At 51.0% G+C, this 13,966-nt stretch overlaps 1 protein-coding gene across 1 annotated transcript in view; it reads left to right on the top strand.

Moving 5' to 3' along the window:
• LOC134911011 (uncharacterized) overlaps positions 1-2,017 on the top strand; it is a 38,583-nt gene extending 36,566 nt beyond the window's left edge. Inside the window, exons 2-3 of the mRNA XM_063919403.1 lie at positions 839-1,804; positions 1,912-2,017. Of these exons, the coding sequence (XP_063775473.1) occupies positions 839-1,586 (748 nt within the window). The 3' untranslated portion in view covers positions 1,587-1,804; positions 1,912-2,017. The remainder of the gene's footprint in view (positions 1-838; positions 1,805-1,911) is intronic.
• Positions 2,018-13,966: the final 11,949 nt, after the last annotated feature.

Consider the following 13,966-nt stretch of genomic DNA (forward strand, 5'->3'; position numbering starts at 1 on the left):
ATAAAACGGCCTGTTTCCGCCCAGTAACACCCATTTCCTGTCAATCACATTACGATCGCCAGAACGATGAAAAAGCCGTGAGTAAAATTCCTAACTGCATAGCAAATTTACTTGGCGCAGTCGCAGTGCGGACATTGCGCATGCGCATTAAGCGGAAAATCGCTGCGATGCGAAGATTTTTACCGAGCGAACAACTCGGAATGAGGGCCCATATTAATTGCATGTTTTTTTTATCCCTAAAGGCAAGAAGCCAGCCAGAGGATCAATCGGAGGAGGAAGCCTCTGGTGAAGACACAGGACGGAAGAATCCGCGTGGACCCAGATACACCGAGGCAGAAAACTGTGCCCTAGTGGATGGCGTCGACAGGTCCTACGACGTTCTGTATGGACCAAGGGCACAGACCACAGCAGCTAAGACAAAGCAAAACATCTGGGATGCCATCGCGAGACAAGTCACTGCAGTATCTGGAAACCGCCGGAGCACCAGAAACTGCATGAAGCGGTACAGTGATTGCCGTAGACAGACCAAGAAAAAGATGGGGATTCAGCGCCGACATGAGACAGGAACCGGAGGTGGTCCGGCTCTCAATCTGAAGTGGCTTCCCTGGGAGGAAGTTATAAAAAGCCGCATGAACCCTGTCATGGTCCAAGAAGTTTGCGGAGGTGTGGACTCCAGCCGTCCTGCTGGCTTTCCCGAGGAGTAAAAACCGCCCAGAAGACGGAAGACGGCGGGAGATAAGCAGTCCAAAAGTAGGCGTGATGGTAAGAATACATTCAGATGAGCTGTACTAAACGTTTTTTTGTTTTTTTTTGCTAATGTGTTTGTTCTTTCTCCCAGACTCGCCTGCCGAGAGGACATCACCTGCACGCAGGACATCGGCAGCGCGCGGAGCATCACCTGCGCAGCAGGCATCGGCAGCAGCGTGCGGACCATCACCTGCGCAGCAAGCATCAGCAGCATGCAGACCATCACCTGCGCACCAGACATCGTCAGCGCGCAGAAAGACACCTGCGCGCCAGACTTCATCAGAGCGCAGAAAGTCACCTGCGCGCCAGACATCGTCAGCGCGCGGACCATCACCTGGGCACCAAACTACATCACCTGCACGCAGGACATCGGCAGCACGCGGACCATCACCTGCACAGCAGGCATCGGCAGCAGCGTGCGGACCATCACATGCGCAGCAAGCATCAGCAGCATGCAGACCATAATCTGCGCGCCAGACATTGTCAGCACGCAGAAAGTCACCTGCGCGGCAGACTTCATCAGAGTGCAGAAAGTCACCTGCGCGCCAGACATCATCAGCGCGCGGACCATCACCTGCGCAGTAGGCATCGGCAGCAGCGTGCGGACCATCACCTGCGCAGCAAGTATCAGCGGCGTGCAGACCATCACCTGCACGCCAGACATCGTCAGCACGCAGAAAGTCTCCTGCGCGCCAGACATTGTCAGCGCGCAGACCATCACCTGCGCACCAGACATCAGCGCGCAGAATGTCACCTACGCGCCAGACACCGTCGGCAACCACACCACCAGCTGGGCGCCAAACTACATCTCCTGCGCGCAGGGCATCACTAGCTCGTGATCTCTCCAGGAGCTCTGGGACTGTGACACAAGAGCCTCAACAAGACGCTACCCTTGTGGACCCATCACCCGAACTGTTTGAGTCGACAGGGTTAACGGACGAGACTTTTCTAGGGTTTGATGACAGCCATGCAGACGTATCCAGCTATACCCTTGAAAAGTCTCCAGAATTGAGGACCAGTGAAGCTCCTGGAGCAGCGGCACCGCAGGATGGAGAAGGTTTTTTGTTTTTTGTTTTTTTTTGGGGGGGGGGGTGGGGGGGGGGTCACCATTTTTGTATAGTTTATTAACTTTATTGTTGTGTTTTTTTCTTCTTTTGCAAACAGAGGTGCCATGGACCAGCAGCGGATTTGCGTCAGGGATTGGTCCCTACTTCAGGCCGGATCTATTACAGGATGAGTCGGACGACGAGGTGGAAGTGCAGCAGTCTGCTGTTTCTACATCCCTGTGTGAGTAATTATCTATCAAATTGTTAACCTTCAAACATATGTATGAATGTGTATTATAATTTCTAATTTTCTTTTCAGCTGCACAAATGCAATTGGTGGCAGACATACAGCAAGGGCAGGATCCCTCAAATGTTCAGAGGGTAAACACCCTGGCAGCAGAGATGAATGCCCACCAGGATAATTACACGTTTGTCGTTGATACCAGACTGGACGCCATTGAGAAGATAATGTATAAGATGGCAACCAGTTTGGTTGAAATGCAAAAGGCTCTTGCCGACAGTATGGCAGAAACGCAAAAGACCAGGCAAGCAGATCACAGGGAGACTATGGACATCCTTCACGTTCTGGTCACATCCATCAACCGGCTGGTGGATCACACAGCATGCCAGGCACACAGCGTTCAGAACATGTCGGAGAGCCAATGACATTCAGCAGCCAGCCACCAGATCATCGCAACAACGCTACAGATGATCTACGATAAGCTCTCAGAGCCAGCTCATCAACACGCTGGTCAACCACCACATCCGCCACCACAAGCCACACTGACGCCTCCTGCCCTTGCTCCACCACAATCCTGATATGGACAGTCACAGCTGTACCAAGGATATTCAGGGATGTACGCCACCTACCAGATGCCTCCACCACCAACACCGGCCGCATCATCTACACCAGCACGGCCACCAAGGCCAACTCAACGCACTCCACAGCCGCCCAGGACATTGTCGCCACATCAGGAGGAAGAAGAGGATCTGGACAGCCAACAACCACCATAAGCGCGGTCGTATTGTTTTATTATTTACTATGTTTTTCATGTTTCCCTTTCTCCCCCTTCCATTAGTTTTTTTTTCTTACTATTGTTTTAACTTTGTGTTGGCCTCCCTCACCCCCGACCGGGTACTACCAAGGAGCTATATGTCTAGACATACATGCGCGGGCATATATGCATGTGGTAACTGATGAAAGTTCCTTGTGGTTACATATATGATGGGCCAAAGAGCTATTCTGATACCACTTTTTTTTTTTTCATAAAAAACCTCACTTTGGAATTGGTGTAAATTAGGCTTTCACTGTTGTGTGAATTTACTATTCAGTAGTGTTTGTTTTTTGCTTCTTCATAGTATTGGTTGAAAAATTGAAGTGGATGGCGTAGATGTGTTGTGCGTACCAAGGTGAGTAAAGCCATGTTTCAATGTATATATTCAAGAAACTTTGTCCCGCCTGCCCTTGGGGAACAACACAGTCCAGCAATGGGTCATGCTGGACTGTGTGGTTCCACAAGTGCAGGCGTGTCAAAGTGCTGAACACTGTCTTGACTCTGCCACTTTGGACCGCCTGCCCCTGGGGAACAACACAGTCCAGCAATGGGTCATGCTGGACTGTGTGGTTCCACAAGTGCAGGCGTGTCAAAGTGCTGAACACTGACACCACTCTGCCACTTTGGCCCGCCTGCCCCTGGGGAACAACACAGTCCAGCAATGGGTCATGCTGGACTGTGTGGTTCCACAAGTGCAGGCGTGTCAAAGTGCTGAACACTGTCTTGACTGCCACTTTGGACCACGTGCCCCTGGGGAACAACACAGTCCAGCAATGGGTCATGCTGGACTGTGTGGTTCCACAAGTGCAGGCGTGTCAAAGTGCTGAACACTGACACCACTCTGCCACTTTGGCCCGCCTGCCCCTGGGAAACAACACAGTCCAGCAATGGGTCATGCTGAACTGTGTGGTTCCACAAGTGCAGGCGTGTCAAAGTGCTGAACACTGTCTTGACTCTGCCACTTTGGACCGCCTGCCCCTGGGGAACAACACAGTCCAGCAATGGGTCATGCTGGACTGTGTGGTTCCACAAGTGCAGGCGTGTCAAAGTGCTGAACACTGACACCACTCTGCCACTTTGGCCCGCCTGCCCCTGGGGAACAACACAGTCCAGCAATGGGTCATGCTGAACTGTGTGGTTCCACAAGTGCAGGCATGTTAAAGTGCTGAACACTGTCTTGACTGCCACTTTGGACCACCTGCCCCTGGGGAACAACACAGTCCAGCAATGGGTCATGCTGGACTGTGTGGTTCCACAAGTGCAGGCGTGTCAAAGTGCTGAACACTGACACCACTCTGCCACTTTGGCCCGCCTGCCCCTGGGAAACAACACAGTCCAGCAATGGGTCATGCTGGACTGTGTGGTTCCACAAGTGCAGGCGTGTCAAAGTGCTGAACACTGTCTTGACTCTGCCATTTTGGACCGTCTGACCCTGGGGAACAACACAGTCCAGCAATGGGTCATGCTGGACTGTGTGGTTCCACAAGTGCAGGCGTGTCAAAGTGCTGAACACTGTCTTGACTCTGCCACTTTGGACCGCCTGCCCCTGGGGAACAACACAGTCCAGCAATGGGTCATGCTGGACTGTGTGGTTCCACAAGTGCAGGCGTGTCAAAGTGCTGAACACTGACACCACTCTGCCACTTTGGCCCGCCTGCCCCTGGGGAACAACACAGTCCAGCAATGGGTCATGCTGGACTGTGTGGTTCCACAAGTGCAGGCGTGTCAAAGTGCTGAACACTGTCTTGACTGCCACTTTGGACCACGTGCCCCTGGGGAACAACACAGTCCAGCAATGGGTCATGCTGGACTGTGTGGTTCCACAAGTGCAGGCGTGTCAAAGTGCTGAACACTGACACCACTCTGCCACTTTGGCCCGCCTGCCCCTGGGAAACAACACAGTCCAGCAATGGGTCATGCTGAACTGTGTGGTTCCACAAGTGCAGGCGTGTCAAAGTGCTGAACACTGTCTTGACTCTGCCACTTTGGACCGCCTGCCCCTGGGGAACAACACAGTCCAGCAATGGGTCATGCTGGACTGTGTGGTTCCACAAGTGCAGGCGTGTCAAAGTGCTGAACACTGACACCACTCTGCCACTTTGGCCCGCCTGCCCCTGGGGAACAACACAGTCCAGCAATGGGTCATGCTGAACTGTGTGGTTCCACAAGTGCAGGCATGTTAAAGTGCTGAACACTGTCTTGACTGCCACTTTGGACCACCTGCCCCTGGGGAACAACACAGTCCAGCAATGGGTCATGCTGGACTGTGTGGTTCCACAAGTGCAGGCGTGTCAAAGTGCTGAACACTGACACCACTCTGCCACTTTGGCCCGCCTGCCCCTGGGAAACAACACAGTCCAGCAATGGGTCATGCTGGACTGTGTGGTTCCACAAGTGCAGGCGTGTCAAAGTGCTGAACACTGTCTTGACTCTGCCATTTTGGACCGTCTGACCCTGGGGAACAACACAGTCCAGCAATGGGTCATGCTGGACTGTGTGGTTCCACAAATGTTCTTGGGAAAGGAATGTGAACATGACATCATTACAGTGTCTTTACTTAATATGGAATTTCTTTTTTTTTTAACAGATATCTACACAAGAAAAAGGAATGTAAAGAACAAACACTTCTTTTTTGTTTTATTACAGTTTATTTTTTTAATACAAAATAAAATTCAAGTGTAATATTCTGCAATAAATTGTTAAATTGAGAAGTTTTGTGTTTTTTTTTAATTATTAGTAAATGAAATGTAAAATAGGGCATTTCAGAGATGCAGTGGTATTGAAGGTATTGTGGTAGGTCGCCCATGGTACAGCAGGGGAACTGTCGTGTCCCTTCACATCCACGCTGGTTACTGCAACTTGGGAAGGAAAATCCGCAAGACCTGTGGAAGAGAATAGCATGAGGTTCCAGGTATTTTCAATAGTGTCATCCTTCTTGGAAAAGACAAGGTACAAGCAACATTTCCAAACAAACAGGTTACATCGGCCTTTGTCCCAAATGCAATCCTCCGGCACTAGAGAAACTACATATCCCAGCATGCCCTGACACAGTGTAAGCATTGCTGTGTCAGGTCATGATTTGATAATAGGATTTTAATACCTACCGGTAAATCCTTTTCTCTTAGTCTGTAGAGGATGCTGGGGATGCTTCAAGAACCATGGGGTATAGACGGGATCCGCAGGAGACATGGGCACTTAAAGACTTTAAAAGGGGTGTGAACTGGCTCCTCCCTCTATGCCCCTCCTCCAGACTCCAGTTATAGGAACTGTGCCCAGGTTGACGGACATTTAGAGGAAAAGGATTTATTTAATTTTTTAAAAACTAAGGTGAGATACATACCAGCTCACACCTCAAACACGCCGTACAACATGGCATTCAACAACAACGCATGCAACGGCATGACCAACATCAGCCACAGACTGACTGAACTTAACTCAACATGATTGTAACCATAACCAAACTGCAGATACAGCCCGCACTGGGACGGGCGCCAAACATCCTCGACGGACTAAGAGAAAAGGATTTACTGGTAGGTATTAAAATCTTATTTTCTCATACGTCCTAGAGGATGCTGGGGATGCTTCAAGAAACATGGGGTTTATACCAAAGCTCTAGAACGGGTGGGAGAGTGCAGATGACTCTGCAGCACCGATTGACCAAACAAGAGGTCCTCCTCAGCCAGGGTATCAAACTTGTAAAACTTCGCAAAGGTGTTTGAATCCGACCAAGTAGCAGCTCGGCAAAGCTGTAATGCCGAGACCCCTCGGGCAGCCCGGGATGAGCCCACCTTTCTGGTAGAATGGGCTTTCACCGATTTCGGTAACGGCAATCCTGCCGTAGAATGAGCCTGTTGAATTGTATTATAGATCCAGCACGCAATAATCTGCTTGGAAGCAGGAGCCCCAATCTTGTAGGGAGCACACAGGACAAACAGAACCTCTGTTTTCCTAATCTGCGCCGTTCTGGCGACATATATTTTCAAAGCTCTGACCACATCGAGAGACTTCGATTCCGCCAAGGCGTCAGTAGCCACTGGCACCACAATAGGCTGGTTTACGTGAAATGATGAAACCACTTTTGGCAGAAATTGCCTACGAGTTCTCAACTCCGCTCTATCAGCATGGAAGATTAAATAGGGGCTTTTGTGAGGCAAAGCCGCCAACTCAGATACCCGCCTTGCGGATGCCAAGGCCAACAACATGACTACTTTCCAAGTAAGGAATTTCAACTCAACCTTACGCAAAGGTTCAAACCAATGAGATTGCAGGAACTGCAATACCACATTAAGATCCCACGGTGCCACAGGAGGCACAAACGGAGGTTGGATGTGCAGCACGCCTTTCACGAAGGTCTGAACTTCCGGAAGGGAGGCCAATTATTTCTGAAAGAAGATTAATAAGGCCGAAATTTGTACTTTAATAGAGCCTAACTTTAGGCCCGCATCCAAACCTGCTTGCAAAAAATAGAGCAAACGCCCCAGCTGAAATTCCTCCGTAGGAGCCTTCTTGGATTCACACCAAGACACATATTTCCTCCAAAAACGGTGGTAATGCTTTGCCGTTACTTCTTTTCTAGCCTGAAGAAGTGTGGGAATGACTTCACTGGGAATACCCTTTCGGGCTAGGATTTGGCGTTCAACCGCCATGCCGTCAAACGCAACCACGGTAAGTCTTGACACACGCACGGTCCTTGTTGTAACAGGTCCTCCCGTAAAGGAAGAGGCCAGGGATCTTCTATAAACAACTCCTGAAGATCTGGATACCAGGCCCTCTTTGGCCAGTCTGGAACAATGAGTATCGCCTGAACCCTTGTTCTTCTTATAATCTTTATCACCTTTAGAATGAGTGGAAGTGGAGGGAACACATAGACCGACGGAAACACCCACGGTGTCACTAGGGCGTCCACCGCTATTGCTTGAGGGTCCCTCGACCTGGAACAATATCTCTGAAGTTTCTTGTTGAGGCGGGATGCCATCATGTCTATTTGAGGAATTCCCCAACGACTTGTCACTTCTGCAAAGACCTCTTGATGAAGGCCCCACTCTCCTGGATGGAGATCGTGTCTGCTGAGGAAGTCTGCTTCCCAGTTGTCTACTCCTGGAATTAAGACTTCTGACAGAGCGCTTGCATGTCTCTCCGCTCAGAGAAGAACTTTCGTGGCCTCGGCCATCGCCGCTCTGCTCTTTGTTCTGCCCTGGCGGTTTATGTACGCCACTGCTGTTATGTTGTCTGACTGGATCAAGACAGGCAGACCGCGAAGAAGATGTTCCGCTTGCAGAATGCTGTTGTAAATGGCCCTTAATTCCAGAATGTTTATGTGTAGACAAGCTTCCTGGCTTGACCATTTTCCCTGAAAATTTCTCCCCTGTGAGACTGCTCCCCAGCCTTGGAGACTTGCATCTGTGGTCACCAGGATCCAATCCTGAATCCAGAACCTGCGTCCCTCCAGAAGGTGAGAACTGTGCCGCCACCACAGGAGGGAGATCCTAGACCTGGATGATAGGATTATTTTCCGGTGCATGTCCAGGTGAGACCCGGACCACTTGTCCAACAGGTCCCACTGAAACACCCTGGCATGGAACCTGCCATACTGAATGGCCTCGTAGGCCGCCACCATCTTCCCCAGCAACCGAGTGCATTGAAGAATCAACACGCTTGCCGGTTTCAAAATCTGTTTTACCATGTTCTGTATTTCCAGAGCCTTTTCCACTGGAAGAAAAACTCTAATTCTGTATCCAGAATCATACCCAGGAACGACAGCCATGTCGTCGGAACCAACTGTGATTTTGGCAAGTTTAGGAGTCAAACAATGTTGTTGCAGAATCGTCAGTGAGATCGCAACGTTTTTCAGCAATTGCTCAGTGGATCTCGCCTTTATGAGGAGATCGTCCAAGTACGGGATAATTGTGATTCCCTGCTTGCGCAGGAGAACCATCATTTCCGCCATTACCTTGGTGAAAATCCTCGGAGCCGTGGACAGACCAAATGGCAACGTCTGAAATTGGTAATGACAATCCTGAACAGCAAACCTCAGGTAAGCCTGATGTGGAGGATATATGGGGACATGTAAGTAGGCATCCTTTATGTCGACCGACACCATAAAATCCCCCTCCTCCAGACTGGAGATTACTGCTCGGAGAGATTCCATCTTGAATTTGAATTTTTTTAGAAAGAAATTGAGGGATTTTAAGTTCAGAATCGGTCTGACTGAGCCATCCGGCTTCGGGACCACGAACAGACTCAAATAAAAGCTTTCCCCCTGTTGTGACAGGGGTACTGTGACAATGACTTGATTTTGACACAGGTTTAGTATTGCAGCGCATACTACCTCCCTTTCTGGAAGAGAAGCTGGCAAGGTCGATTTGAAAAATCGGTGAGGGGGCACGTCTTGAAACTCTTAACTTGTACCCTTGGGTTACTATTTCTAATATCCAAGGATCCAGGGCCGAGTGAACCCAGACCTGACTAAAGAGTTTGAGACGTGCCCCCACCGGTGTGGACTCCCGCAGAGGAGCCCCAGCGTCATGCGGTGGATTTGGTAGAAGCCAGAGAGGACTTCTGTTCTTGGGAACTTGCCACAGCCTGTGACCTCTTTCCCTTTCCTCTTGCAGCAAGGAAGGAGGACCCTCGTCCTTTTTTGTATTGATTGGGCCGAAAGGACTGCATCTGATAGTGGGGCATTTTCTTTTGTTGTGTAGGAACATAAGGTAAAAATGATGACTTACCCGCGTAGCCGTAGATACCAGGTCAGTGAGGCCATCACCAAACAAGACACTACCGTTAAACAGTAGAGACTCCATAGTCTTCTTAGAGTCAGCATCAGCATTCCATTGATGAATCCACAATACCCTCCTAGCAGAGACTGCCATGGCATTGGCCCTTGATCCCAAAAGGTCAATATCCCTTGCAGCTTCTTTTAAATATGCTGCAGCGTCCCTGATATGACCCAGAGTCAAAAGCACGCTATCCCTGTCCAGGGTATCTATCTCAGATGACAAGTTATCTGCCCACTTTTCAATAGCACTATTCACCCATGCCGAAGCAACGGCAGGCCTGAGTAGCGACCCTGTAGTGACATAAATGGATTTTAGTGTATTTTCCTGCTTATGATCAGCAGGATCCTTTAGGGCTGCCTTGTCAGGAGACGGAAGCGCTACCTTTTAGGACAGACGCGATAGAGCTTTGTCCACCGTGGGGGTTGACTCCCACTTTTCCCTTTCCACAGAGGGGAACGGATATGCCACTGGAATTCTTTTGGGAACCTGTACCTTCTTGTCAGGATTTTCCAAAGCTTTTTCAAAAAGAGCGTTCAGTTCATGAGAGGGAGGAAACGTTACCTCAGGTTTCTTTCCTTTAAACATACAGACCCTTGTATCAGGAACATTAGGGTCCTCCGTGATATGTAATACGTCTTTTATCGCCACAATCATGTACTGAATGCTCTTAGCCAGTGTAGGATTCAATCTGGCATCACTATAGTCGACACTGGAATCAGAGTCCGTGTCGGTATCTGATATCTGGGTAAATGCATGTTTCTGTGACCCCGAAGGGGTCTGAGCCTGCAACAATGCATCCTCCATGGATTTCCTCCATGTCTGGTTCTTAGACTCAGATTTATCTAATCTCTTAGTCAACCAAGTCACATTGGCATTCAAAACACTCCACATATTTACCCAATCCGCCGTTGGCGGTGCCGACACGGTCACTCCCACAGCCTTTTCTGTCCCCACTCCAGCCTCCTTCTGGGAAGAGCACTCAGCCTCAGACATGTCGATACACGCGTACCGACACCCACAACCACATTGGGGCTGTAGGAGACAGACCCACAGCAAAGCCTGTTAGAGAAACACAGAGGGAGTTCTGCCAGCTCACAACCCAGCGCCTATCCTGATACTGAAGCGAGTAATATACTGCCCAGACCTGTTAGCGCTTTTAAATTCAATAAAATAGCACCAAATCACTTGTGCCCCCCCCCCCCCCCCGTTTTGCACCCTGTTACTTGTACAGTAGTGTGCGAGGCCAGGCTCAGCGTCTCTGCAGCTGTGAAGAGAAAATGGCGCTGGTCAGAGCTGTGAGGGCTAAGCCACGCCCCTTAATGGCGCGCTTCAGTCCCGCTTTTTTCTACATATTTATACTGGCGGGGGTCTCTATTTAGTGCCCAGGCACTGTATACACTTGTGCCAACTTGTGCCAGTCGCTATTGAGGTTTTATGCTGCCCAGGGCACCCCCCCTGCGCCCTGCAGTGCCGTTTTGTATGTGGGAGCATGGCGCGCAGGGCGGGTACCGTAAAAGCCGTCTGAAATCTTCTGCCGTCACTGAAGTCTTCTGATCTTCTACTCACCCAGCTTCTGACTTCTGGCTCTGCAAGGGGGGTGACGGCAGGCTCTGGGAACGAGCATCTAGGTGTACCTAGCGATCAGACCCTCTGGAGCTAATGGTGTCAAGTAGCCTAAGGAGCAGAGCCCTGAAACTCACAGAAGTAGGTCTGCTTCTCTCCCCTCAGTCCCACGATGCAGGGAGCCTGTTGCCAGCAGGTCTCACTGAAAATAATAAACCTAACAAAAAGTATTTTTTCTGAGAAACTCTGGAGAGCTCCTCAGTGTGCATCCAGTCTCCCTGGGCATAGAATCTAACTGGGGTCTGGTGGAGGGGCATAGAGGGAGGAGCCAGTTCACACCCCTTTTAAAGTCTTAAAGTGCTACCGTACAGCCCACCCGCTGGGGCAGCCAGTTAAAGAGGGGTGGATCTGTACTGTGAACGTCTCCCACAGTGTGCCAACCCTGGACTAGAGCTCCCTACAGCAGAGATCACAATCCAAATCCTATCTCTCCCGCGGCCTACTGCCGATATTGCCCCTTGGGCCTAATGCGCGCCTATCTAGGGCCACAGGCCTAGTGCCTGCCTACCAAGTGAGGTGTAGTCTTGGCCTAATGCCAAGACTACTTATACCAGTTGTGGTCTCCTTCCACCTAACTGGGCCACAGGCCTAGTGCCTGACTGCAGCCTCAGGCCTAATGCCTGCCTACCGAGTGAGGTGTAGTCTTGGCCTAATGCCAAGACTACTTATATCAGTTGTGGCCTCCTTCCTCCTAACTGTGCCACAGGCTTAGTGCCTGACTGCAGCCTCAGGCCTAGTGCCTGCCTAATTGGGGGGTAGTAATCCTGGCCTAATGCCAGGATTACTTATGAGTGCGGGGCCCCTCTCCTCCTAACTACTGCTCGGGCCTATTGCCCGTACGTGGCCACAGGCCTAATGCCTGACACCCTGGTAGTCTAGGGGGAATAAACAATTGTCCCAAGGCCGCTTACCCGGACCGTAGGGAGAGGCTGCAGTGGGGAGCTTCGTTAGCTCTTTTGCTGCCCACACACTGCAGTACTCTCCGCCGGACCTCCGAACTGGATCTCGGGCTCCGCCTCCTCTTCTTCTTTGGCCTCCGCCTCCTCTTCTTCTTTGGCCACCACTTCCTTTTCTTCTCCGGCCACCGCTTCCCCTTCTACTTCGGCCGCTGCTTCTTCCTCAGCCCCCAGGTCTTCTTCCGCCGTCTTCTTCTCTTCTGGAGCTCTTCACCGATCCGTCTCTGGCGCCCGACTGACTGTTAGAGAAACACAGAGGGAGTTCTGCCAGCTCACAACCCAGCGCCTATCCTGATACTGAAGTGAGTAATATACTGCCCAGACCTGTTAGCGCTTTTAAATTCAATAAAATAGCACCAAATCACTTGTGCCCCCCCCCCCCCCCCATTTTGCATTCTGTTACTTGTACAGTAGTGTGCGAGGCCAGGCTCAGCGTCTCTGCAGCTGTGAAGAGAAAATGGCGCTGGTCAGAGCTGTGAGGGCTAAGCCACGCCCCCTTAATGGCGCGCTTCAGTCCCGCTTTTTTCTACATATTTATACTGGCGGGGGTCTCTATTTAGTGCCCAGGCACTGTATACACTTGTGCCAGTCGCTATTGAGGTTTTATGCTGCCCAGGGCACCCCCCCTGCGCCCTGCAGTGCCGTTTTGTATGTGGGAGCATGGCGCGCAGCGCGGTACCGTAAAAGCCGTCTGAAATCTTCTGCCGTCACTGAAGTCTTCTGATCTTCTACTCACCCAGCTTCTGACTTCTGGCTCTGCAAGGGGGGGTGACGGCAGGCTCTGGGAACGAGCATCTAGGTGTACCTAGCGATCAGACCCTCTGGAGCTAATGGTGTCAAGTAGCCTAAGGAGCAGAGCCCTGAAACTCACAGAAGTAGGTCTGCTTCTCTCCCCTCAGTCCCACGATGCAGGGAGCCTGTTGCCAGCAGGTCTCCCTGAAAATAATAAACCTAACAAAAAGTATTTTTTCTGAGAAACTCTGGAGAGCTCCTCAGTGTGCATCCAGTCTCCCTGGGCATAAAATCTAACTGGGGTCTGGAGGAGGGGCATAGAGGAAGGAGCCAGTTCACACCCCTTTTAAAGTCTTAAAGTGCTACCGTACAGCCCACCCGCTGGGGCAGCCAGTTAAAGAGGGGTGGATCTGTACTGTGAACGTCTCCCACAGTGTGCCAACCCTGGACTAGAGCTCCCTACAGCAGAGATCACAATCCAAATCCTATCTCTCCCGCGGCCTACTGCCGATATTGCCCTTCGGGACTAATGCGCGCCTATCTAGGGCCACAGGCCTAGTGCCTGCCTACCAAGTGAGGTGTAGTCTTGGCCTAATGCCAAGACTACTTATACCAGTTGTGGTCTCCTTCCACCTAACTGGGCCACAGGCCTAGTGCCTGACTGCAGCCTCAGGCCTAATGCCTGCCTACCGAGTGAGGTGTAGTCTTGGCCTAATGCCAAGACTACTTATATCAGTTGTGGCCTCCTTCCTCCTAACTGTGCCACAGGCTTAGTGCCTGACTGCAGCCTCAGGCCTAGTGCCTGCCTAATTGGGGGATAGTAATCCTGGCCTAATGCCAGGATTACTTATGAGTGCGGGGCCCCTCTCCTCCTAACTACTGCTCGGGCCTATTGCCCGTACGTGGCCACAGGCCTAATGCCTGACACCCTGGTAGTCTAGGGGGAATAAACAATTGGCCCAAGGCCGCTTACCCGGACCGTAGGGAGAGGCTGCAGTGGGGAGCTTTGTTAGCTCTTTTGCTGCCCACAC

Source organism: Pseudophryne corroboree, chromosome 4 (genome assembly GCF_028390025.1).
Source record: "Pseudophryne corroboree isolate aPseCor3 chromosome 4, aPseCor3.hap2, whole genome shotgun sequence".
Classification (NCBI taxonomy): Eukaryota; Metazoa; Chordata; class Amphibia; order Anura; family Myobatrachidae; genus Pseudophryne; species Pseudophryne corroboree.